Source organism: Dendronephthya gigantea, unplaced genomic scaffold (genome assembly GCF_004324835.1).
Source record: "Dendronephthya gigantea isolate DGI-Jeju-01 unplaced genomic scaffold, DenGig_1.0 000110F, whole genome shotgun sequence".
Lineage (NCBI taxonomy): Eukaryota > Metazoa > Cnidaria > Anthozoa > Malacalcyonacea > Nephtheidae > Dendronephthya > Dendronephthya gigantea.
This window is the reverse complement of record NW_021163120.1, coordinates 406,863-433,803: the sequence shown is the minus strand read 5'-3', so window position 1 is coordinate 433,803 and position 26,941 is coordinate 406,863. Positions and strand designations below refer to the sequence as shown.

Sequence of the window (26,941 nt, the reverse complement as noted above, 5' to 3'; positions counted from 1 at the left end):
TGAGAGCAAATGTGTCATTTTGGGGCGGGATTTTACATCGTTATCGTCGTTATGGAGAACAATTTTCTGGATTCAATTCATCTGGGGGTTGTTTATGTGTAAATACGTAACATTGGTTCTCATATTCGAGTTTTACCCATCTAAAATATTTTAATAAGTTTATACAGAAATATGTATCAAAGTACCAAAACAGTGATAGGGTAATTAGCTATCAGTTCAAACTAAATAATTTACACCACGTACCTAACTGCTTTGCTATAACACGGATTATTTGATTAAGCTCGTACAGTCCACTATAGTCCAAGTGTACCGTTAATATCTAAGAGTGAAATTACCTCATTCGGCCGTTAGCAGTTTCAAGGAAGACGATCTTTCTCGAGCAAGCAAACTAAAGTCATCGACGTCATCTTCATCGAGATTCGAGCTTTGAAAACATCCCCACTCCGCGCCGTTTGCTTTCCCCCAGGGTAGTTGAATCTTCGGCAGGCTTTGGCTTCGATTTCGGTTCATCTCTTTCTGTAAAAGCACCTTCGCCAAAGGCAATTTAAAGCTCGTACCATTCTGCGCAAACAACGTTGTCGATTCTTTATCTCGGATGGACAATCGTTCGGGATAGCGTGTTGGGTTCTCGTTATTGACATTGTTATTGTTCTCGGATTCGATACAGGTGTTCCTCTCGCACGGCAACACAATTCCGCACGCAAACTCCCCGAATCCATTATTGTTCGAATCGATTTCATCGTGCGCGTCGATTTCCCCGGCTGAATTGTAGTTCTCGTCTTGTTCGAGTTCGGCTGCTCCCACTTGATATCGATTAGCGCTGTGCTCCTTTTTCAGCGCCGAGCTGATCAGACCGTTTCCCCAGCCTGCGCGGTCAACTCGCTTGGCTTGAAACAGATCCGAACGTACTTTGAAAGCCTCGTGCATCGCAAGGCATATGTCGTTGGCCTGTGACGGGCCATCGCAGTGAACGACGTGCGTGCGAAACGCACCGGATTGCGAATCTTTCACGACGAACGCAAACGCGCTGAGGTTTTCGTCGCTTGTGTTGCAGAAGGTAATATTGACCGTTTGGGATTTAAGTATGACGGCGTGCTCGTTGCTCGCGTACAACGATACGCAATTCGCGCTAATGAAAAGCTCCCGTTTCGCGAGGCTTTTCACTGAGTTCCTCGTACTGTACCGGTTGTATATTTCACGCACGGCCTGGTCCGTACAACCCTTGCCTTTCCCCTGAAGGATCTCGTTCGAGCCGAGGTAGCGAACCTGAAAACTTCTGCCGGCTAAAATTTTGTCCTTCTCATCGCATTCCTGGCCCGTAAGACGTACATGACCTCCTTTTGGCATTTTTTGATCCGACCCTCTGCGCTGTTCATGCAAAGCTTCTACTCGATATCTGTCCGCTAACTGCGCTTTGGCTTCAATTTATGCCAAGTGTTCGTAAACAAAAAACGGAAGTTGCGCTAATATTTGCTGAAGTGGGCGGATAAAAGGACAGCCGAAGATCTGGAGTGTTGTACGCGCGGACTCCGGCTAGAACGTGCGCATAAACTCTGAATATTTCCCCCGTTCACTTTTAGGCAAGAAATTGTTAGGCTGGCTATATTTCACTCACACAATTCACCATTTTGTAGATAATCTTTCCAGCAACAGTTTTTTAACAACCTTTTTTTCGAATTTCCTTTTAAAAGTAAGATTGCTTGTAGACCAGTTCTAGATCTTTTGCTGATTGGAGGTCCAGTAAGGATCAACTCGTATTGATTCAGTGTAACTACAGGAGGAAATCTAAACTAAACTAGCTTTATCTATCATTTCTAAACTGTTCTTCCTGGAGGTCCAGTAAGGATCATATTTTATTCATCCAGTGTTACTACATGAGGAAACCTAAACTAAACTAACTTAATTTATACTGGATAGCTCTATCAGTTCTAAACTGTTCTCTTCAGAGTCCAGTAAATACCCGGTTATACTGGATAGTTCTATCGATCAATTCTCAACTTCACTTCGTAGAGGGTCCGATATCCCTTAATGATCTAGTGTTACTACCGGAGGAAACTCTCGTTGTGCTAGTCAGATATTCCTCTATCAGTTCCAAACAGTTCTCTCAAGCCTGATTATCTCATGTTGAAATATTTTTGACTATATATAGGATGAAACCTCTAATCCTATAAACTGTATTTATATTCTTATCTGAACTAACTATGTTGCACATGCAACTCTATCAGTTTAAAACTGTTCTCTCAAGGGGTCCAGAAAGCATTAAGCTGGCGTGTTACAGTTAGATAAAGCGTCACATCTGGTATTTAAAAGCCTGGTATGCGGAATATTAATCGGGGCGCCAGGGCTCCGGAACTCAGGAGAGAAGTCCAGTCTTTTTTTCGTGCGTATCACGTTTTTACCCGCGTGTTTACGTACTGTCAATCAACGTTGGTCGTACGCAAGGGGGTTGCCCTTTCGAAAAGCTCCTCCTATATTGTTGTCCTATTTTCTGACGGTCGTATAATTACCCACCCATTCTTAAAGATAATCGTAAAACTATTTTGTTCCCTGTTTCCTTTTCAGCAACATCCTGCATGATATTAAAGTTATTTAAACTCTGCCAATAAGATTAATGTTTCTGGGAAGTTTATCCAAGATATTACGCAAATATACACCACATAATATTCACTGCAGTTTCGTTTACACCAGTAGAGTTAGGTTTTATCCCGAACATCGTTGTGTCAATTGGGTTAGATCGTACTGTGTTATGTGTCCTTTGGTTTTGTTGTTTTTTTTCTATCCCTATTATCTGCGTCCAGATTTAAATTAGTCTCGTCATTTCACAAAAACTATACTAAAGAAACTTGTGTTTTCATTGTGGTCATTTGTACTGGACTATGGACATATTTGACCGAATTAATTTAAACATCGAATTGAAACTTCAATGATTGAGTTACAATTACAAGTTTTTACTTAACAAGCGAGTACGTTGGACTTGCTACTTTGCCATGGGCAAATTATAATCTGAGAACAATCGTTGCCAATAGCGACGATTAAAGTGCAATGGTCAGTGTTTTTTTTTGCACACGAGTCGTCTAAATGTTTCTATTGCAAACATTGACATTTTACAAGAGAGTAGCCAACGTTTCGGTTTACATCGAGACAATAAACAATGAGATTTGGCTATGATATTTATCTGGTTGAGAAATATCGATTGCATGCATGTTATAACCTATACTATCCCGAAAAAGAATTTTTACTTTGGCTTTATACTTAGAGCTTTAGATGTGTTTCAAGGCTCTATATATGGTTGAAAATCAATATTTATAGATCTTAGATTTTATATATACAGTTAATCATGAATTTTTAAGGCCGAAACTGTTCAAGTGCGATCTATAGCTCTTTATTCAATAGATATGCAGACAGTCGATACACAATGTCTGAATTTTTTTTCGGATGAAATAATGGGGAGAGACCTAAAATTATACGCCTCTGCGATTTTTAAAATACACGAAATTCTTCATAGCCTTATGACCTAAAATATTTTTCATATTTGTCTTATGAAAGCGTTGGAGGTGGATCTTTTCAAGGTGTTCTTGCAAATATCTTTCAACTTTCAGGGCGTTCATCTAATGGCGTTCAGGAAACGGTGAATCTTCTATATATGATCTCAATCGTGCCCGATGATATTCGGTGAACAAAATGATGGATTTCATCACGAGATACGCTGAAATGAAATCTACCAGCTTTTCTTAATTATTTACATTGTCTTATTTTGACAAAACTAATACGCTGATAAGTTTTGCAGAGGTCAGCTGGGCAAAACAACAGATTTGATTCAAGATCTACCTGCATTTCTTCGAACAGAAAAAAAACTTCCAGGGGGCTTGATTCTACGTACGAAGGACTCAAGCGACAAACATATCCGTGACTAGGCGGTGCTATTACGCAAATGCGTCAAGGGCCAGATTTTTTCAATGATTTTCCGCGTTGTTGACGCAAGTCACGAGATCACCTGATCGCGTACGGATATTGTTACATTTGATTGCAGAAATGTCGCTAAGATCAACAGATTATTCTTAAAATAATACCGTCCTTGTGGATACTACTACATGTCTGCACTAAACTGCACTGGATGCAGCCGATGCGGTGCCGACTTTCAAAATTCGTCGCATTTATAGATAAGCGATTAAACTTAACTACGACAAATTGCATTGTTTCCAATTTGAATTGCCAAACACATGCGACCCATCAACTATGGAAGCACGTTTCAACTCAGAGTGTCCAGACTGTGTCTGCCACTATATCCTGCCAAATTGATTTGGTCATAAAAATATCGGTTTAGGGAATAAATTCATGCAGGGATAATCCTATAGTGGGTGCTCCATCTGGTTTTGCCGCTTATCCAGGTAGAAGACGGGGCCGACGGGTGCTGTTTTATCACGTCGCTTATATCAGCATTAGTTGAACAATAGGACAAGGTCGTTGATAAGGTCGCGAGATTAATGAGTCAATCGGAGAGAAGTTGAACTTTCTAGAATTTGGTAAATCACATGAGACTCCCCAGTTCTGGTGTTTATATTATTTTACTTTTTTTATGCTTTGTTGCAAATTTTACTGTGGAGTTAAACTGTAGCATGGCATGTAGAGGAAGAGGATGATGCATGGGGGAAACGATGGGCTTATCCGTTTTGAAAATTGTCTTGCAATATTTGGGTCGGATACTCGGATTCGCGTATAAAGTTGTTTCTGTAACTGATAGAAACGCAGGAACTTCAAAAGCTGGTGCATGGTGAACGATTCAGATACTAAACCATCCAGACACTTTGACAATCAACCATCAAATATCGAGAAAAACTGAAAAGTTCACTTCGTTATTTTGCAAAAAAAAGCTTCCCATCCCTTGACTCTGCATCGTTCCGGTGTTCCACCTCTAACTAAATCCCTTGAAAACCACCCATGTCATTGACGTATTTCGCCCGTGAAACACGTCAAAACAATTGCGAGTTCAAGGTTTATCAAACCTAAGATTAGGACGTAGCTGAAGAAAAAATTATCCACACAAACAGCTTCACCAGCGTGGAATGAAAATTATAATCTGTACAATTAGTAAATAAAATTAGGGCTGGTTTGTCTCATCAGTTGTAACTGAATACCGTGAACAAATTATTTTAACTGATTTGAAAAAATGATTTGTAAACGATTTGTCAGTTGATAGTCTCTATGTAAATTATTAATCATTGCTGACTGCATGCACATAGCAATAAGCAAGTATTCTAATACATCAACCCATTGACTAGTTCATGACATTTACTATAAAATGAAAGCAGCCCTAACAGACGCACCTAAAACAAAGTAAACTCGTGTTTCTAACAGTATAGTTTTAACTTTTTGTCTCCAGTATCTGTGACAACCGCATCGCTGTCATAGATTTAGTCATGGATGGTATAATCACCGATGAATTATATCAATTCTGGGTGGTAAAGTTCATTTTGGCTACCGTCGTTTGGCCGGTAATTAATAGTCTGGGGCCGGTTGTTCGAACTGAAGGCGTTTAGCTTAAACGGTGGATAAGTTCAAAATGGAAAACAAAATGATCTCTTAATCAAATGAGCTGAACTACCTCGATGTAAATAGCTCAATTTTTTATGAAAGTACATTTTTAATGAATAAAATCCAGGTTCAGTCATTCACAAGATGTATGCGAGTAATTTTAAACTAAAACGCCTTTTGAACAACCGACCGCCCAGGTCTCAAAGAGTTGAAATATATCATTTGAACTTTAAATTATTGATTTCCGTTTCATGGTGAGAAAATGCATCCCTGACCTCAAACCACATTCAAATTAGATCATGCTTTTACGATAAGATATAAGATATATAAAATGAGATTGTTTTACGAACCTTTTGCAGTTACTAACAGCTAAGTTATGCGGTTATCTACTAACACATAGTCTTGTTTACGTTTTGTGATCACGGTTGAAATTATGTTTAGGTAAATTCTTGAAAAGTTATAAGTTTTATCAGGTTTTAATAGCGCAGGTGTATCATTGTTTTAATTCCCCAAAAGAATACCTACGGTTTGATCGTGTAAAACCGAGCCATAAGTTCTCGTACAGGATATCTTTCATTCAAACACGGAAACCCAAAAACCACACAATAAACGGTTTATCATATCCAATCATCAAAATATCGTTTGTTGACAGATTTTTTCTAAAAAACAACGGATAAACCTATTATTAAATTAAAGAGATGACTATGCTGTCTGCTAATTTGCATGTTTTGCGCATTAAGTGCAACCAATCACAGATGATCCTGACTGACACGTGATCTATCTCACCTTTGACACCGCGAACTCGTGGAAGCAGAAGATGGCTTGTTGCAAAGTTGTGGAACTGAGAATTTTTGTGATTGAAAAGTTGAATTTCTTGTGCGAAATGGCCATCTGGGTTTACATCAGCCGATGCAATGGCTTAGGTGAGTTTTAAACTTTAACTACTTGAAGTTTCACGTCGCTTATTTTACAAATAACAGACTAAAATCGTGTTTATTTTCCGACCTTAGAATGTCCTGGATGTTACGAAATAATGTCGTGAGATTGTTCGAAAAGAAATGCTTGTACGAGATTCAAACATGTTCATCGCTGCTCCAAAGGTAAATTCGCAGTTTTAACTTGTTTGCAGTTTCTTATCAAATAGCCTGAGTTATAATACACTTAAAAGTAGGGACGGGTTGTTGATCTTAGCAAATTTGTGCAAAGCATGGACGGGTTTTCGTATTTTCCTCAAGGGGTGCCAAAAATTCAAGGGAAGATGCACATTTCATTCGAAATATTTAGATTTTAAAATGTGTTCACATTCATTTTGGACCTTTGAAAATGGTTCATCTCGACAATTGATCAAATTTTTCTCTGCCTTTTTACAATGAAATATTAAGTCATGAGAAAACATAATTTTGATCTTTTATAAAGTATTCAGCTTGTAATAAATGTTTCTTCGACCATTAGCTTTTATTGAGTGGGTCAGGGTTGCAATTTTCACCCTTGCACTGCACCTTTGGCCAGATGAATGGCCCCTTGTGACCATTTATTGGCACCAAAATTTCCAATAAACATCTTGTGAAGTTTTTATATTCTGCATTTGTGCAGAAAAATTGAAACATGCAATTTTGAAATTTGCGGTTCATGTTATTTGAGAGGTGACGACTGTATTGAAGAGGTGTCGCCTGTACTTGAGATGTGTCCCCATTGGGGAGATGTCCCTATTTGAGAGGTGTCGGTATTGGGGGGATGTCTCTATTTGAGAGGTGTCTGTATTGGAGAGGTGTCCCCACAGGGGAGATGTCCCTATTTAAGAGGTGTCCGTATTGGGGAGATGTCCCTATTAGGGAGGTGTCCCTATTAGGGAGGTGTTGCCTGTATTGAAGAGGTGTCCCCTTTGGGGAGATATCCCTATTTGAGAGGTGTCCATATTGGGGAGATGTCCCTATTAGGGAGGTGTCCCTATTTCAGAGGTGTCGCTTGTATTGAAGAGGTGTCCCCTTTGGGAAGATATCCCTATTTGAGAGGTGTCCATATTGGGGAGATGTCCCAATTGGGGCAGTTACCCTCTTGGGGAGATGTTCCTATTGGGGAGATGTTCCTATTTAAGAGGTGTCTCCATTGGGGAGATTACTCTATTAGGGAGTTGTCCCCATTGGGGAAATGTTGCTATTTTTGAGAGGTGTCCATATTGGGGGGATGTCCCTATTAGAGAGGTCACCCTATTGGAGAGGTAGCCATATTAGAGGGTTGCCCCTAAGATGAAACAGATAGAACCTGATGCAAACTGAAACTCTAACCATTAAAAGACAAGTTACCCGTTGCATAAATACATCAATGGGCATTCCAATTCATTAATTTTGGTTTCGACAATAGTTGCTCAATCCATTGTATTATTAAATCAGTTAGGTATTCATGTAATGAGACTTTTATAACTTTATCATAGAGTTGGCCACATTGAGAAGGTGGCCTTTGAAGACATGTTTAATATACCACAAAAGTCTGTGCCCAGCATAGGCCAGGCTTCAGCATAGTTTTTTATAATTTGAACGCACTTAAGCACCCAGACGAGGGTCATACATAGTGTAAAAAGTACAGTTTTGACCTGGGCATTCATTATGTGTTAACTCTACCCTGGCTGTGGCCTGGCTATGGCCAGAGATAAGGTCCTATAATCAATATTTGATGTACCCTCAAAGGGTTCAACTGTTTCTATAAATTAATTTTCACTTCACCTAAATCTATTCTCTGCGACAAAAACATGATCTATTTTGCCATTGTTCACTAAACCCTGGGTCTCCATCCTTCCAGATATTTCTTCAGTTTCATGCAGTGCAACTTGTTCATTCCAAAATCAGCCATCAGAATGTCATTGTCCAGACACATCAGCATCTCACCGTCAATCTTCTCTGACTCAAACTTAACAATATATCTGTCCATACCCAATTCTTTCAAAATCTCGCACACTTGTTTCACAGAGTGCTGCGAGATGTCGACACGTTTTGAAGCAGTACCGCTGTCCACTCCGGACACCTCGATTTTCGCAATTTCGCTATCGTCGCTCTGAGAGGAAAGACTGCTGCTGTCGGTCTTGATTTCTGATTGTTTTAAAAAAGATGATTAAACAGCTGTTTATACATGAGATTTTTGCTGCGATTTTCAGATTCCTTCTTTTGATAGATGTGAACGAGTGGGCAGTTACAAATGCTCTGAGGTATATGAGCTCTTATTTGAACATACGTAACTAATTCACTCGTTCGCATCCATCAAAAGAAGAAAACCATGTTTATATGCCCTCACGTATTAAAAAAAAGTAATACAATTCTCTGTCGGCTTATCCCCATGGAAAAGCCCACAGTTAAAAACAAGTTTTCCAAGCATTAAGAAACCTACCTTCACCATCTTTTTTGATGTTGTTCACCAATCTCTGTGGCTTCATCGGGGGTGTCATCCTCCCTTTTGATTGGCACCTCACCTTCTCTTGTACCCAGTCTTCATTCTCGTAGTCATGCGACTTGCTCGCCTCAGGCCCTTCGCTCACGACCGCTCCATTGGTGCCAACCGCTTTGTCGTCGCTTGCGTCTGGAGCATGCGTATCAGGTTTGAGCTCTTTGTCCGTCGGTACGGGATTGCTCTCTACGGGCTTTTTAACTTCCGAGTACGTGTGAAGGCCTTCAAATGTTTCCAAACCCGTCTCCGGGACATTTGCGAACATCGATGGATCGATCAGTTCTCTGTAAGGATATTCACGTACAGAATTCCTTGGTCGAAAAGCGCTTACGGTGTCGATGAGGATCAGGTGGTTTAAATCCATCCCGCGGTTCAATGCCTGGCAAATCTTCGCGTAGGCCACAGTGTTTTGCAACATTCCCTCGCAAACGGCCAATCTGATGTCGATCTCACGAGGAAAGGTCACCACAGTTCGGCGTCCATCTTGGCTGATAGTGGACGCGATAATAATGTCTTCGGTGTAAGAATTTTCCAGATAGATCGCGCCTAACGACGAGTTGAAAAACGAATCGGCCGAACGATTCTGTTTGCCCACGAGTGGCGGATCGACGAACTGAACATACAAGGGCATCGGGAACTGCGTTGGGATCTCGGCGAGAAAGTACTCCTTTCCATCCGTCAGAGGTTGAAAGCCCGCCACACAATCTTTCGGCAATTCGATAGTCTGACCATTTTGGTTGACGCAGATCAATTTCTCTTCTTTCTTATCGAAACTTTTCAATTGCAATTTATCGCCGACGTTCAGAATTTCCTCATCTGTTGTCGCGCTGTAATATCCTTGAAAAACACAACAAACATTTTGCTTATCCTCTGAGATTTCATCAATTTTGAATCATCTGATTTTCGTAGTAATGGGGTATAGTTGCATATTCAGTGTATTGAGAGATCAGTGGCTGATAGGGCCAGACTTGATATAACTTGCCCGGGATTGGTTAGTGCACATAGCGCTCACAATAGACATGATTTTCTCTGTGGTATAAAAACTTCCTGAATTTGTTCTCGGGCAATGAAAAGCATCCCATAAACAATAGATTTCATCGCGTGCCTCGTTTCCAAGCTATTGTTTCGCCGTGCACTAAAGCATGTTCGGGAAGTGTGTTTATAACTATTTTTCTCGGAAGACATTACTGATAAAAAACTCTGTCATTCCTTATTCTTGACCTGCAAGTTAAGCCGCATTAGGGGCAGGATGGGTGTACTAATTTCCTGTTTTAAAGTTGACCTTAGGTCAAAAACGTGCGCTATTTGCACCACGAAATTTTTTGCCAAACTGTTTTACATCAGCGCTGCTAGAGTTGTATGAAATCCGCATCGACTTTTGACGTAGTTAAACCTCGTAGTTCACTTCACAATACACGAATCTGATTGTTCATACCTCTCACTCATAGAAGAGCTGAAATAACTTACCCTTAATAGAACTAACTCTTAGAGTGATTGACAGATACATTAGAATAACGACAGCCAATGACGTAGCATAGCCATCGAGCATGATCTCTTTTATTTTTTTTATTTTTTTACACTTTTTAACGGCAGACAAGTTAAGAAAATTCTCGTATGTGATTATACAAAAAACGCCAAACAGCACGCTATTCAGTTATACACTATATTTTGGTCTACGTACACTAAACCAAACCAACGATTTCAAGCAATATGTAGATGTACTTTGAGGGTCATACAGGGGTATCTTCAAGACACGTGATTGAATCGTGTAATTCAGGTGAAACTTGATATTAAAATGAAGTGTTGATGACGCATGTTTTACATAAGGCACGTGAAGATTCCTAACCAGTTATTCCCCCGTGATTTCACCGTTATTTTCAAAGGCTAAAACCTGTCTTCGGCAGGTTTTCATATGCAAATATATCATCCGCGGTTTTAATCGCGATTTTCTTCTTTCCACGGATGCAAACGAACGAACAATTAAAAATGCTTGGGGTGAAAGTCGAAGCTATCGAAGGAAGAAAATCCATCCTTACAAAATCGCAAAAGAATCGCCGAATTTCTTTAATTAATAGACCTTATGCATAACGACATAACAAGCCATGAATTCCTGCAATCAAGTCAAGCGCCTGCAGAGAATTCTGGTCTCAGTAATCACGGCGGGAAATTTTGAAGTTTGAATTTTTCGCAGTGACTACTAAAACCAGAATTCCCTGCAGGCGTCACGGCTTGAGAAGTCATTATGCATGCATGCATAAGGTCTATATAAACGAAAATTATGATGTGATATTTTTTGATAATTTCCTTTCATTGGTTATATTTCTTGTCGTGCTTTCCGGTCGTCTTGGCTGGATATCTGATATAGGTAGTTGGATGCCATAGATTTATTACTGCTGGTTAATTCACTTGTAAGAAATATTGTGTCATGAATTTGTGATACATCAGGAAATTATCAAGAGCGCGTTTTGGCAACCGTTTGACAATCGTAATTTGCACATCTCTTGTATGTAAATAAAACCGCGCTAAAACTCATGTCACGTGTATTGTCTGTGCAATTAAATGGTTTTACTGTCCACTTATGATTAATACTGCCCACGACAGAGCCTATATGTAAAGTAGGTAATTGATGTCGTATTTCAATTTTTTCTACATACATATACACACATTCATTCAAGGAGTCCGCAGATGTTTCATACTTAATGCACCTCGTAACTTTCTATGTAAAATATATTAATCAATACCTTGTGATATGCGCACAAAACGAGGAAATGCTGAGTTGAGCTCTTCGACGCTTTCATAAACATCTTTCAAGTTAGATGGCCGAACTTCGACTTTGTTCTGGCATTGCAAAGGGATATTCACTTCTTTGCCGCGATAATCTCGCCCGACTACTTTATCCGTGGATTTGATACAATGCAGGGAGAGTATTTGATCGGCGCCAAGACTCGAATCCTCATCGTCGCCATAATAGCCTTCGATTACTTTAACAACTTGCGGTAGTGTGAATTTCCGTAGAAAGTCTGAGACTTTAAACGATGTTGTGCTCCACTCTAGTTTGTGAAACTCGAAATCCCTCGTCTCGTTTGAGTCGTTCGTCGACATAACTTGCGCTGGAATGTCAAATTGTGAATTATTCAAACCACACAACGTTACGCCCTTTGGATTTGAAAATTTGTAACCTAATCCTCGCTGAATCATTGTTTACCTATACTACAGTTCCGGTGTGAAGTAGATTATGTTTCTTTCGATTTTCCTTATGCGCGAGGAAAGCTCTTGAACCGTTTTAAAGTTCTGTTTATATACGAAATAAGCAGCTATGTGCTAAGCGAAAGTCTGCAAGGTCGACGCAGGTGAACGCAAAATCAGTCGGACAAATTTGGCATTTTCAACCGAGCGATTTTTAATTATATTTACTTGCTTAATCAACCTACCTATACCTATAGAATGATGTTTGAGCCTATACACCTCAATGCCAAAAATGGCATCTATATTTGAAGAAATATATGCCTTTAGATTTTCTATGAACCGCAACAACAATATCGAATTCGCCGTGACAATTTTAACACGCCAAAGCTACGCCTTTTGTGCCGTTGCAAAACAGCAAAGTTTATAAAAAATATGGCTTGAAATGTTGGCTAAAATCGCAACAATTCACGGTGAGTGAGGTATTGTTTTTTACGGTATAATTAAAAATAGAGACTTTAGCGATAGACACTTTAGCAATAGACACTTTAGCGTAAAATCCCCAGCCTTAAAAGTTTAATATTCAGAAATGCTAGACAGGAGTATTTTTGCATTTCCTTACACAAACGTTTCAACATGCATCAGAAGCTGTTTGTGTGAATCCGTTGTTGGGTTGTTGCGTATAAATCTTAGTATTTATTTATTATTGAGGATCCTCTTTAACAATTGTTGGTTCCAAAGCTTAAATTTTATTGCTCTTCAAGCATTTTTAGAACGGTTGAAAAAATCCCTATCCGGCAAATAGCGCTATATCCGGCTCAGTTCAGTCATACAACCATATCAACTCTGTGATAGAGTTGTCAATTTCCTTACTCGAATAGTTCATTATCTTTCCCAACCATGTGCATTTTCGACTGAGAACGAAGCGAACATGAGTTATTTAAACTTTAAAAATCGATGGGATTCTTGAAAAATTTTTTTTAATTTTTGAGTATATATGTGGAACTGTTTGGCATCAGGTTTTTGAGTGTAATAACACGTTCTTGAATATTCAGATGACGGTTTCTTTTGAGGAATTGCTCAGTCGAGGCGAACGTAGGGGGAATCTTTGTTGACATCGTAGCATAACTGTGCATTGGGGTTTCGGGACGAACTGTGTGTCGAAGCAGTCTTGCAAAGTATTGCAAGGCGACCTGGCGAGGTTTTTCCGGAATCTCATCTTAGAAACGCGGAACATTCCCGTGACATTTTGATATTGGTCATATTTTAAAAGCTTTTCCAACGGCTTTATTGTTTCCGAGTTTCCAACTAAAGTTTAATCGTAACAACGTAACTTGCTGTATTGTCGCTAGACTGACTGGACAATCACTTGCATTATGTCGCAATTTTACTTCTCCGACGTGGGCTCAACGCGTCCAGGCATGTTTTTGAGTTTCAAAACAAGCATTCTTAAAATTCAATTATTTCCTTCAATTATTTGCGTAGCGCTAATATTGCCAGTGTTGGACTTCATGATGCAAATATCCTTTGATTTTATAGTGCTATCATTTGCCGTTTAAACCTTGCCTGCATGGTCTCGCTGGTATTGTGTGTTAAATACAGCACATGACAAATTTATCATTCTCTCGCTTGGAAAAAAAACAGCGCCTGGTAGGAATAAAATCAAATAATTACTCTGGTTTATTGAGTTACCAAGTTTTAACTCATTTCATTTCAAATCTTGAAATGAATTGAATTTGAAACATTTGAGACATTTTTGACATTTCTCGGAATTCCCAGTCCGATGAAACTATAGTTGTTTTGAGCGAAGAACTGAATTTTTTATTTACTCTGGTTTATGGAAATACCAAGTTTTAATTCATTGATTTCAGAATCTTGAAATGAATTGAATTTGAGACATTTTTAAAATTTCTCGGAATTCCCAGTCAGATAAAACTATAGTTCTTAGTTCCGTTGTTTTACGACGGTTAACGATCGCTGAGCGAAGAACTGAAATTTTTTGACAAACTTGACAAAGTCCTCTGAGATCACCAGCTTCATTATAACTCACAGTAAAAATCTAAAACGTTCGTGGCTAAAAAGGATTGGTTGATACCAGTATTATACCACAATGCAAACTGGCGGCATGAGTTTTTTGAAGCCCAGTTTTTTCGTCACCGCGGAAACTCGTAAAACCGCTTAAACTTTGTTGTGAAAAGAAGGATTTATAATTATAAAATAACAAGTATATAACGCGTGTTCTGATTGGTCGAGGCCTGATCCAAACACGGAAATTTAAAGTTTTAAAGAATTTAAATTTGAATTCAAGCCTTGTCGTTGTTATTTTATAAAACAATTAATTCATGGTTTCCGTGTTTGGATGGCCTTAATTGTACAAAATATGTCTTGCACAAAAGCTTGCACACGGCAAGAACGAATCGTCTGAATGATAACCTGGAGTATACTTTAAGCCTCAAAATGGCCATTTCACAGCTATCAGTTGTGTATGATGAGCTGTCAAAAGATTGCAGAATGCGTATGCGGAAGAAAAATTGAACTTTTTAAAGTTATTCAATAGTTTTCTCTTTGATAGCGATACAGAGATGCACAATCGTGGACCAGTGATTAGGGTTTCGGGTTGAAACTTCATAAACACCAATTTCTGCGGTGTTTGTTTTTTCCCACGTCAACCCACATTCGTTTAAATTTTTTTCACGTTATATGATAATTCGTTTATGCAAAAATTTCACATCAAATCGTCCATGAAATAACGACTTAACGCGCTATAAATATAATAGCGAATAACAGCGAATCACTTCTTGATCCTCTTGAGTTAAAAACATGAAGACGGCCCAGGCTGCTTCTTACCCAAATCTCCGAGAATTCCTTTTTGCATTAAACAGTGAATCATAAATGATCGATGGACAGCCATTTGGCAAGAATAATTATTGTGTCAGTTATATAACACCGTAAATCGAGAGTCGCCCATTTCTACGGAAAAAAATACTGTCCCCGATCGCCTTAAGCTTGTCATTTGTTTTGTCCAAGATGCCTTAATACAGTAAGGACTTACGTTTTATACGGCAGAGGTCGCTCCACGGAGCGGCTTTTTGATGGAATTTTTGGTATGCAATATGATAGCACTGCGGAGACAATGTCTTCGCGGGTTGTCTTAATCCAGAATGTAAATATTATGAAATACGCGGAAGTTCGCAGCACTTATTTCGTTTGGAAGAGGAGTTTGAAGATTTTCAAAGACAGTGGTCAAGCCTAGAGACTGTTGATTTTGAAGCGCCGGAGTTGTTTTAAACAGTATAGTTGACGGACTTTATGGAGTTGGCTTGGGATAAAGAAGAACAAGATTTGGATTCGTTTTTGGAACGGTTTGACTTACCTCAAATTGTGCAGGTAAATGTTATCCCCATTCAGTCAATGTCAATAAAAGTAGTTAATAGCCTTTCCTTTACAATTTTGTTGCTTTGAGCAAATGCTAGGACTCGTGCTATAGCTTGCTAAATAATTTCACGAACAACTTCGCATTAAATGTGCTGCAACAAGAGTTTGAACTAATAACTAGCTCTTCAGACAAAGACCTTTACTGCATAGAAACGTCGATAAGTGTTTCTGTCTATATAAGGCAACTGTTATACCACGTATTCTACACGCTTTAGCAGTGACTACGAGTACGAGATTCGTCACTTTTTTCCCGCGTTGTTTGCCGCTTACGCCATCTGACGAAACTCGTAGTTGTTGGGCTTTCGAGTACGAAATTTAACAACAAACTTCGTACTCAAAAGCTCGGCGACTACGAGTTCTGGCTGATGGCGTAAGCAAACAACGCGCGAAAATGACGCCATAATTTCGTAGTCGTATTCGTGCTCGTAGTCACTGCAAAAGCTCCCTAATATAGACTTCAGGTTATCAAAGTTTGGTCTAACTATATGAGGTATTAATGTTCTTCAGATATTCACGATCTTCGAGCATGCAATAGGATCGAGCGACGTAGTTTGTTTAGCGCTTTGCGGAAATTGAAACTGGCTTGTCAGAGCAAGCACTGCAAAATTTGGTGTTGTTAGGGCCCGTCATGCCCCGTTATGATTTGGGCGTAATCTAGACTGATTTCCGTGTAGAACACAAGAGAAAACGAGTTGGATTCTATCATATCGTATAAATGGCTTAATTTTGTTAACGCCAGTTGTTAGGCACTGCCATGATTGGGGATTATAGTGCTTGTGATTACTTTACATCACATTCATCATCATTTACTGGTGATGATTAATCAGAATTCACAAGTGCAGTATGGAAGAATATACAACGTATAAAATAGACTAGTTGGGTTTCCAAAAGTTAAAGCATGGAAAATACGAGTGAACAATGTCAGTGCATGGCCAGTGGGATATTCTTAACGCATTATTTATATATATTAGTAATATTACCCGTCTTAAAAACGTCTTATATCTGACTCGCATTTGTCAGTGCTTAAGTTAAACTGAAGCACGGAGAATCGTGACGTATAATTACACATGAGATTGAAAAATGCGAAAAGAAATTAAAATACTTGATAGGCTATATTAGATTGCCATGCAGCAATCTTATAGATCATGATCATGGTATGCACGTACTACCGTAAACTTACCACACTTCCTATAGTAGTAAAATAGTCTTGCATTTGATAAGCGAAAACACCCTGACATGCATTAGAGTAAAGTTACATACGGAATGAAATAGGCTTAAACAAGGTAAGATGTAGAAGTGCATTTTTGCATACTGTTATAATGACAGATTAAGAGGTCCATGAGCATACACAGTTAAAAAATTCTAAGTTTGGAGACTAGAAAGGAGTACATGCACTTATTATCGTTATCTATCACTAACGTTTATGCAAGATATTGGTTCATATTTCGACAAACGTCTATATGTGTTTTCGTCCAACTAAAAAATAGCCATGTTTTTTGCTGAGAACTTCAACTTTGATTTAATTAAACAGATTGCCGAAGGAGTGTATGGATCCAGTGAGGAAACGACTCTCAGTAAAGGGCAAGTGCTCAATCTTCACGCTCTGAAAAAGACCGAATGTTACCTGGGAGTCACCGATTCAGGGGAAGAGATATACATCCCCTTCAACTCCCGCAACAAAGTCCATGTTTTTGTTGACAAGCGTTTAGAAGACTGCAATACTCCTGAGGAAGCGTGTGCAATCTTTCCTAGAAAATACAAGCACGTCCGCTTTCCGAAGAGCAAAACAAATCTAGCCGACGGATCAGATGAAAAACTGGAAGCCTTGTATTTTAACAAGGATACAATGCAGCTGATATGCATTGACAATCAAGGCTGCGAAGTCACTTTTGAATTGGCTCATTTGAACAAACTCATCGTTACAGAAGAATACAAGGCTGTTTTCGTAGCTGAAATACGTGCTAAAGAAATTTCACCTCCATTCACAGTACAGTTTACAGCGCCGCATAGCTCGTCTGCGTATCTTCCAAGCGGTTGGATACGAGTAAAGAAGATTGTCACGAAGCTGACGGTCATCGCAACACCATATAACGTTGAGTTCAAGTCGATTTTAACGTTACCCAGCACGCTTGAGGTGACAGTGTTAGCCCCACGACAAGCATTGCCGAATGAAAACCATCCCGAGTATCGTCATTTGCGGGAAAAGATTAACAGGGAGGTGAACTTGAAAAAAGTTGAAGAAAAGATTGAAAGTTACGACGGGGTTAGTTTCATTATATTAGCTTTCCGAAAACATTTTCCGTGTTTCTATACAGTTATTGAAACACGCGTGGGAGTTTGGGAGAACGAGAAATAATCAGTGGGAAAACAAGTCCGTAGGGCGAGTTTTCCACGTTATTTCGAGTTCTCCCAAACTCCCACTAGTGTTTCTATAACTGTGTAGGAACATAGGAAAAAATCGTTTCTATTTCTTTTATAATATAACGCAATAAAAAGATTTTATACAAATATTATAATTCGATTCAATTACAAATTCTCATTACATCGCTTCGCTTGTCAAGTTCGGTGGGAAAATTCCCGTGTTTCTATACAGTTATAGTTTTTAATTATAATAACTTGTAGGTACACCACGTAAGTATTAAATACTGCAAAGCTTTCGGTCCGTTAACCCGGACCTTCATCAGTGCAATTACTTGAATACACGTTTGCGCGTCACTTAAATATCATGTTAGTCGTGATTAGTTTGCTCGCGCTATTAATTAAACGGTTTCATTTAATTAAGTTCTAATTAATGCGCGCGCCCTAGACAAGTATTTGACTAAGAGACACCGAAAAGAGCACGCCACGTACTATTAAGTGGCTTTCCCTCTTGGACGATAGTTTGATGTTTATAAATTTCAATAGATTCTCTCATTTTACGAGAGACAGTAAACTTATCGTTTGCTAAAATGGTAGCATCGTTCCATTTAATGCGATGATCATAAGTCCATGCATGGTGAGCTACTGCAGACTTATCCAGTTTACCTTTCTCGCAGTTCGTCTTATGTTCTTTAAGACGTATTGAGAGATTTCTACCGGTCTCTCCAATGTAAACCAAACCACATTCACATGGAATGCGGTACACACCAGGTTTCTGTTGTTCATCGACGCCATCCTTGTGTGTGTAAAGAGCGCGAAACAATTTGTTATTGCTAGAATGGTAAACTTGTATTCCAACTTCTTTTAAAATCCTAACGATTTTATATGAAGCTGGGCCAATATATGGTAAACAGACAGAGGATAGATATTCCGTGTCTTGCCTCTGTCTTTGCTGTTCATTCATAGCATGTTCTATGAATTTCTTAGGATAACCATTCATGTGCAGAACATCCTTCAAATGCTTTAACTCTGAGTCAATGCTATTTGAATCACAAATTGTTTTGGCACGGTTGATTAATGTTTTGCATACTGATCTTTTAATGCTAGGATGGTGAAATGAACTATAATTCAGATATCTGTCAGTGTGTGTTGGTTTTCTATAAACTTTATGGCCCAAAGTCCCGTTCTCTTTTACATCAAATAAGATATCTAAGAAAGATATAGAGTTATCTTTCTGTAATTTCTAATGTGAATTTAATTGAAGGGTGTATACTATTAATGTGATCTAAAAATTTATTCAAATTTTCTAAACCATGCGACCAACTACTTAATGTGTCATCTACATATCTAAACCAGAAACCAGGTTTTAAACATGCTGTAGCTATAGCTTTCTTTTCAAATTCTTCCATGAATAAATTAGCCATAACTGGTGATAAGGGACTACCCATAGGAGCACCATGAGTTTGCTCGTAGTATTTCTCCCGCCAATAAAGTTTATAGAAAACCAACACACACTGACAGATATCTGAATTATAGTTCATTTCACCATCCTAGCATTAAAAGATCAGTATGCAAAACATTAATCAACCGTGCCAAAACAATTTGTGATTCAAATAGCATTGACTCAGAGTTAAAGCATTTGAAGGATGTTCTGCACATGAATGGTTATCCTAAGAAATTCATAGAACATGCTATGAATGAACAGCAAAGACAGAGGCAAGACACGGAATATCTATCCTCTGTCTGTTTACCATATATTGGCCCAGCTTCATATAAAATCGTTAGGATTTTAAAAGAAGTTGGAATACAAGTTTACCATTCTAGCAATAACAAATTGTTTCGCGCTCTTTACACACACAAGGATGGCGTCGATGAACAACAGAAACCTGGTGTGTACCGCATTCCATGTGAATGTGGTTTGGTTTACATTGGAGAGACCGGTAGAAATCTCTCAATACGTCTTAAAGAACATAAGACGAACTGCGAGAAAGGTAAACTGGATAAGTCTGCAGTAGCTCACCATGCATGGACTTATGATCATCGCATTAAATGGAACGATGCTACCATTTTAGCAAACGATAAGTTTACTGTCTCTCGTAAAATGAGAGAATCTATTGAAATTTATAAACATCAAACTATCGTCCAAGAGGGAAAGCCACTTAATAGTACGTGGCGTGCTCTTTTCGGTGTCTCTTAGTCAAATACTTGTCTAGGGCGCGCGCATTAATTAGAACTTAATTAAATGAAACCGTTTAATTAATAGCGCGAGCAAACTAATCACGACTAACATGATATTTAAGTGACGCGCAAACGTGTATTCAAGTAATTGCACTGATGAAGGTCCGGGTTAACGGACCGAAAGCTTTGCAGTATTTAATACTTACGTGGTGTACCTACAAGTTATTATAATTACTAAAGTCGCCATGCAATCATACAAGAAAATTATTACAGTTATAGTTTGTTGCAAAAGCCTTGTTTCCATTCATTCGTAATCATCATGCACATGCAAGTCATCAGTTTTCGCCGGTGAGAAATAGTCCGGATATAATTATGTCTATTTCTGTACACAAATTGAAATAATTATTCTATCACATCGGCCACCTTGACATGTTCATGAAACGGAAACCAGACCAGCTAAGCTAAAGTAAACACTTCACTAGCTTTTTTGTCGTACAAATTTCCCAAATGACAGTAAACAGTGTATTGAAAAGCTAGTATGGAATATGCAATTTATGTTTTTTGAAATTTAAATGCTTGTGCATGTAACAAATTCCAACTTAATTCTAGTTTAAATGCAAGTTTTTTACATCGCATAGAAATTCTCACTGCCTTTGTCATCTTCACTAATATATAGCTGAATTTATGTGGTCTAGTATTGCATAAATTTTCCTTAGAAAAACCATTTTGGCTTGACCAATATAGGCGTGTTTTTCACTGTTTAACAATTCAGTTTATTTATTGCTGAATGGTTAGGATCAGATAAAGTTTGCAAGAGTAAAACGGATCTGTTTCGTTTATTAGATATACGACGATGTGGAAACGGAAGGCGTGTCGTCCATTCCATACGCAACGACGTTTTTTGTCAAACCTGCCGCAGACGATGGTAGCAGTGGTTTTGAAGAGCAAGCAAGTGAAAATCATCCCCGGTATAGTAATTTACGGGAGAATGTTAACAAAGAGATGAACTTGAAAAGAGTTGAAGAAAAGATTGAAAGTTCTGACGAGGTACGTTTTATTATATATTAGCGTATATAACTTATATAACTTATATAGCCACCATAGCCCTGAGTTAAAATTCGTTATATAATTTGTTGCAAATGCCTGGTTTCCATTTAATTATAAATGTCGTGAAGAAGTCATTTTCACCGATGAGAAATAGTCTAGATGTATTTTTGTCTTTATTTTTTCCCACGCATAGAAATACTTTATCACATCAGTCACCATGACATTTCACGACACGCACGAATAAAATGGAAAGTAAACACTTCAGTAGCTTTACGACAAAAAAACGAAGTACAAATTTTCCAAATGAGAGTAAATAGTGTATTTAAAAAGGATAGTATGGAATACGCAATTTATTTTTACAAGAATTAAATGCTTGTGTAACAAATTCAAACTTAATTCTAGTTTAAATGTGAAATTCTCACTGCCTTTGTCAATATAGCCGGGGCCGGTTGTTCGAAAGGCATTTAGCTTAAACGGCGGATAAGTTCAAAATGGAAAACAAAATTTTCAGTCTTATTATTCCGCAAATGAACTGAACTATTTCGATGTAAAGAGCTTAATTGTCAATGGAAGTACATATTTAATGCATGAGTTGCAGGTTCAGGGATTTACAAGATGTATGAGAGTATTTTTAAATTTTGGCTTATCCGTCGTTTAAGCTAAACGCCTTTCCCAGAACGTTTTCATTGTACCTTTGAAAAACCAACGTGGCTCTAACAATTTATTCGCATGTTTTTCACTAGTTAACAAATCAACATCGCAAGCCAGGCTTTTCTACAACAACTTAGTTTGCAAGAGTAAAACGGGTCTGTTTCGTTTATTAGATATACGACGATGTGGAAACGACAGGCGTGTCGTCCATTCCATATTCGTCGACGTTTTTTGTCACACCTGCCGCAGACGATGGTAGCGGTGGTTCTGAAGATCAGGCAAGCTCAAAAGCAATGCCTAAGGAACGTCCAGCAACTCCACCGAAAAGCACTGGCGGTTTGAAACAAAGAGTTGGCCGATTGTTCAGCCGAATATTTAGAAGGAAAAAAAACACTATCTCAGGTTTGTTCTGGTTTGCACTTGTAGTAAGTCACCCACTTGCATCTATAGCCTCATTTATACTACGGTTTTGGTACGGATGAAATTTTGGACCATCTATTTAGGTTGTCCGAATTTCATCATTCTCATTATCATCCGTGCCAAAATTGAAATTGAATATAATGTAAACGGATAAAATTGGTACGGGTAAAATTTGACTGGTACCATTTTTTAGGTATCGTACCAAAAATTGTACGTAGTGTGCACAGGGCTTAAAACGCTGTTTATGTCACCTCGAGTACCAGGGAAGCCCTATATGTACCCTTCGAGTCACAGTGGTAGAGGTGAATTCATGCATGTTCATTTTGTAACAGTTAAAAGGGAAGTGTTTGAACTCGCTGATATGTAAATAGGGTCACCCTGGGGGGGGGGAGGGGAGATGTAAATTCGGCTGATATGTATATAGCGTCACCCTGGGGGTATGGGGTCTATAAGGAAGGGGATTGTGTTTGGAAGCTTTTCATTAACTTAGGTATTTTCCTTCTTTACCAGATAGCGAAACTGGACAGGAAGAGGTACGTATTAATTCGGGTATATTCGGGTTTATTCGGGTATGCAAAATTACCTCTAGTCGATATAGAGGTATAAACATACGCCTTCATGCAGTAGACATTTTCATTAAATGAAGTATAAAACATACTCCCGAATAGAACTTTAATCCGTTCACCGGATGAGAATGTATAAGAGAATGATAGTACAAGGTTCTTTCGACAGCATATTTCAACTTTTATTTGCTACTGTGAACATGCATGGTGAATTCAGGCATGTTTTGCATGTTTAAGCGATCGCTAATTTCCTTCTCATCGAATTGCCTGGAGCAGTGGAACGAGAGGCAGACAGCACAAAGCTTTTCAATACTTTCAGCAGTTTGTTCCAGCAATGAATATATGCGTGTTCAACAGGGGAAACCCGCCTTGATTATATTGCAAAGTCTCAAAGGGCTACAAAGGGTATTCAAAAATCTCACACTTGCTACATTTTATTCAGTTAATTGAGGTTATTATTCCATGAAAATATGTTCTTAGCAGCGTGACAGCGTCCCTTTGTGAAAAACATTTACACCAGAACTTTTGCATTGAATTGTGTTGAAATTACTTGATGAGATTCAGTTTGCATTATAGGATGTTTCGCCAAGGGTATACTACGAGACGCTCTATGCTCCGCGACAGCTTCTATGGGATCGCAAAACAGATGACTTGAATGTGAAAGAGGTTAGGTTGTTCCTGAATTACCTTAACCTGGGCCAGTATGGAGAGCTTTTTGAGCAAGAGCAGGTGGATGGAAAATTGCTGAAGAGTTTAACTAAAGAAATGCTTCAAACCGACTTCAAAATGAACGAATCACATGCACGTAATTTGGAAAGAGCTGCACGTCAAAATTGGCGGCCTGCTATCCAAAATTGAAAAGGAAAACGGTGGCTATTCCTAAGGCGACCGGTTTTTTATTTTCTCAGATGGAACTAAACTATAAAAATTTCTACCAACCTGTGTAATTATATATAATCATTATATATGTCGTAATTTTATATAATTAATGATATAATAATTATTATACATTATATATAATAAGATATAAGAAGGATCCATTCTTAGATATGTCGTAATTATATATAATTATTATATACGTCGTAATTATATATAATTGATAATATAATAATTATTATACATTATATATAATAAGATATAAAAAGGACCCATTCTTATATGTGTCGTAATTACATACAATCGATTTAAAGAAGGAATTCGTGCTCAAAATTTGCAACTGCATGAATGAAGCTTTTGTAATACATGATTTATTATGCTTATTGTACTATAACGTATATATGAATAATTATACTGATTAATGGGGTTAGTGGGAGTTAATAATATTTATAGTATATTATATTGATTCAAGTAATTATTTAGTAGACGACCCTCGTAAAAATCAGCTTTCATAACTTGATGAGGGGGCTATAATATAGCGTGTAACTTTTAAATAAAGATTTACTATATATTAATAAAAATACTATCTTATTGACAATATTGTAGCAGTCGTATAGCTGTGCTTTATATATAAATACTAATGAAATTTGTTTTGATTACACTTGTTATTCTATTTGTTGTAACTTTATATCAGTACCATAGATTCATATCTATATTTGCATATGTTTTATGTAAGTTCTTTAACGCTTTGGTAAACGACTTTCGGTGACTTTAATTAAAGGTGTATTTTTGTCAAAAATGTTAAGCGATGTTGCACTTCTTAAATGGAGGTGAACTATCTCATATGTATCATATTCGACGCATAAACCTTTTTCAAAATATTGTTGCGATGCGAGTTGATATTGAAAGTTGTTTCGTGTGGCATTACCTTAACTCTTTATGCGAGCTTCCGGGCGAGCTTTCTAGAAGCCGTCTTGCGAAGTGTTGTAAGCCGACGAGGCAAAGTTTTTCGTAAACTTGATGAAAAAAGAATGCGAAAAATTTCGTGTCATTCTTATATTGGTCATATTTTGAAACCTTTTTCGACAGCTTTATTATATTTCCCATAGTTTCTAACGGCAGTTGGTTATAACGCGTAATAAACTTGCTATATTGCCGGTTTTCCTGAGTTTCCACTCGGACATACTGGGCAAATTGAATTGAAATCCCATTGGCTGATATTATAGTTTTTATGAAGTAAAAAAATCATGAACTCGTTAAATTTGAGAGCTGCGGAACTAAAGATGTTTTCCTGAATTCCATTTTAGGGATACGAAACTTCGCATGACACACAAATTAAGAAATAACACCGAGGCTTCTGCTGGCGAGAAAAGCGTAGGTACGTTTATTCATTTTCTCACGCTGCCACCCACGTGTTCTCGACCAATCAGCAACGTTGTTACGTCCTGCAATGGGCTGTGAATTTCAGTGAAATTTCCATATATGGTATCTTCAACGCCGAATGGAAAGTAATCTTTTCAGCTAACCACGCTGTCACCAACCACATTAGTTTGCTTTCCCGATAAAGCAAATCATTAAAATGCATTTCGAAAAGAACACCGCCAAAATAAAGAAAGTTTAACTTGAATTGCAAGAAAATTCAGCATTGTAATCATTTGAAATATCACAAATGATATATGGCTGTCATATTTTCAGAAGTAAATGAAAGTGAGTAGCTTTGAGAGCGACTTACTGCGTAGGCGACGTAATAATATAGACTACTGAAGTTCAATATTGATTCATTGAACGTTTCTTTGATGTAAATATATCCTGTACAACATTTATTCACCTATAGCTCCGATGGGAAAAACGTCTATAACCTAGTACGCGGCCAACGAATTTATTTTATTTCAGATTCGAAATGAATTGAATTTGCTGGTCCAGAAATAAATTGAATTCCGAACTGACTATACATGTTCAGTAACTGACGACAACTGATCAAAGAGTCGCACGGCAACGTTTGCACATTGCCGTTTCCGTGAGAAAGCGTTTTTTTGTGTGTTTTCTCAAGCAGAAATACATTTGAAAACGGATGAAACTTTCCCCGAAAATGGGGAACTACTGAATAGATTCGTTACGCCGCCCCGCAAACTGATAAAACACTGAGATTCTTTCAACGAGATATCTGCCGTTCTATGAATATATAAGCAGCTGTCGATGTCGCCAAAAGAAAACGAAAGAAACTCCAAATGCACCTGCGTACAATTTGAATCAAATTCGATTCATATTCATCGGGCCTAAATTCGGTTTTTCTTTCGCAGAAGACATCAAAAACATGTATTTTGCTTTCGTTCTTTCGAGCAAGCCAAAAATAGAAATAACATAGAACCTCGTGAAATATGAAGGTGACTATAGTTTCATTGATGTCACTATGGTTTCTTTGGCGGGAATGTCCTGGAAACGAGATTCACCGCGGCCGTATTGGTAGTTAAAATTCGCTGCGTACACGCAGGTGCCTCGCCAGTCATAAATGAATACGTTATTAAGAGTTAACTCATATCCGTGAATCGCTTATAAAAACTGTAACTTTTGAGCCGAAAGAAAGTGTTGCTACTATTGCCCGCGCACCAATTTCCAGCGGTTATCCGTTCTCGCCGTGTACCATCTAGCCGGGATAAGAATTTTTCACAATTTCCGTCATCGTCACAGCAGACACAGGAATTGTGTGTTTAACAATAAATTTTCAAATTTCCGTTACCATAATTATTCGTATATGTTCAAGTATATCCTCAGGTGAAACTCGACAAAATGAAAGTCGGGAAATGTGGGAAATTGTTTGCCTACTGTAATCTTCAATGCAAACAAAATGAAATAATTCATTGCAACCCGTCCACTGAAAAACATGTTGACACAACGAATCAATAATAATTCGTATAGTAACCCGTCCATGAAGAAATATGTTTACACAACGAATAGCGATTCCATAGTAATTGGAATTGCAATTTGCTTTGAAAGAACCGTACACGAAGGAACATAGAGAGTGCTTGCCTTCAGAATAGTTTACAAATCGTTCGACAAATTGCTTTTGAAAGACAGCTTGTGAGTTGTGCCTTGTGCAACAGTATGTTCGGCAACTGCTGTCAGTTGTTTATCACTTAGCCAAATTCATTGTTAGTTTGTTACGTATGCAAAATGTTTTTGGTCGGTCTTTGTGAAAATAAAGTACTTTAGTACTCAAAGATCGTAGACTGCATAAAAAGTCTTCATATGTATCGCATATACTT

General features: G+C 38.1%; 1 protein-coding gene and 2 long non-coding RNA genes across 3 annotated transcripts; 2 read left to right on the top strand and 1 right to left on the bottom strand.

Moving 5' to 3' along the window:
* The first annotated feature begins 6,364 nt into the window (after positions 1-6,364).
* LOC114535114 lies at positions 6,365-25,053 on the top strand. The gene is made up of 3 exons (XR_003688195.1): positions 6,365-6,455; positions 6,543-6,632; positions 24,986-25,053. It is a non-coding gene; the product is annotated as an uncharacterized LOC114535114 (long non-coding RNA).
* On the bottom strand, positions 7,862-15,692 carry LOC114535112. The gene is made up of 4 exons (XM_028556493.1): positions 15,524-15,692; positions 11,709-12,077; positions 8,911-9,804; positions 7,862-8,615 (listed from the first exon to the last, which is right to left on the bottom strand). The coding sequence occupies exons 2-4, from the start codon at positions 12,067-12,069 to the stop codon at positions 8,302-8,304; spliced, it is 1,569 nt and encodes a 522-aa protein (XP_028412294.1). The 5' UTR covers positions 12,070-12,077; positions 15,524-15,692; the 3' UTR covers positions 7,862-8,301.
* On the top strand, positions 22,094-23,460 carry LOC114535113. Its single transcript, XR_003688194.1, has 3 exons — positions 22,094-22,221; positions 22,750-22,772; positions 23,379-23,460. It is a non-coding gene; the product is annotated as an uncharacterized LOC114535113 (long non-coding RNA).
* Positions 25,054-26,941: the final 1,888 nt, after the last annotated feature.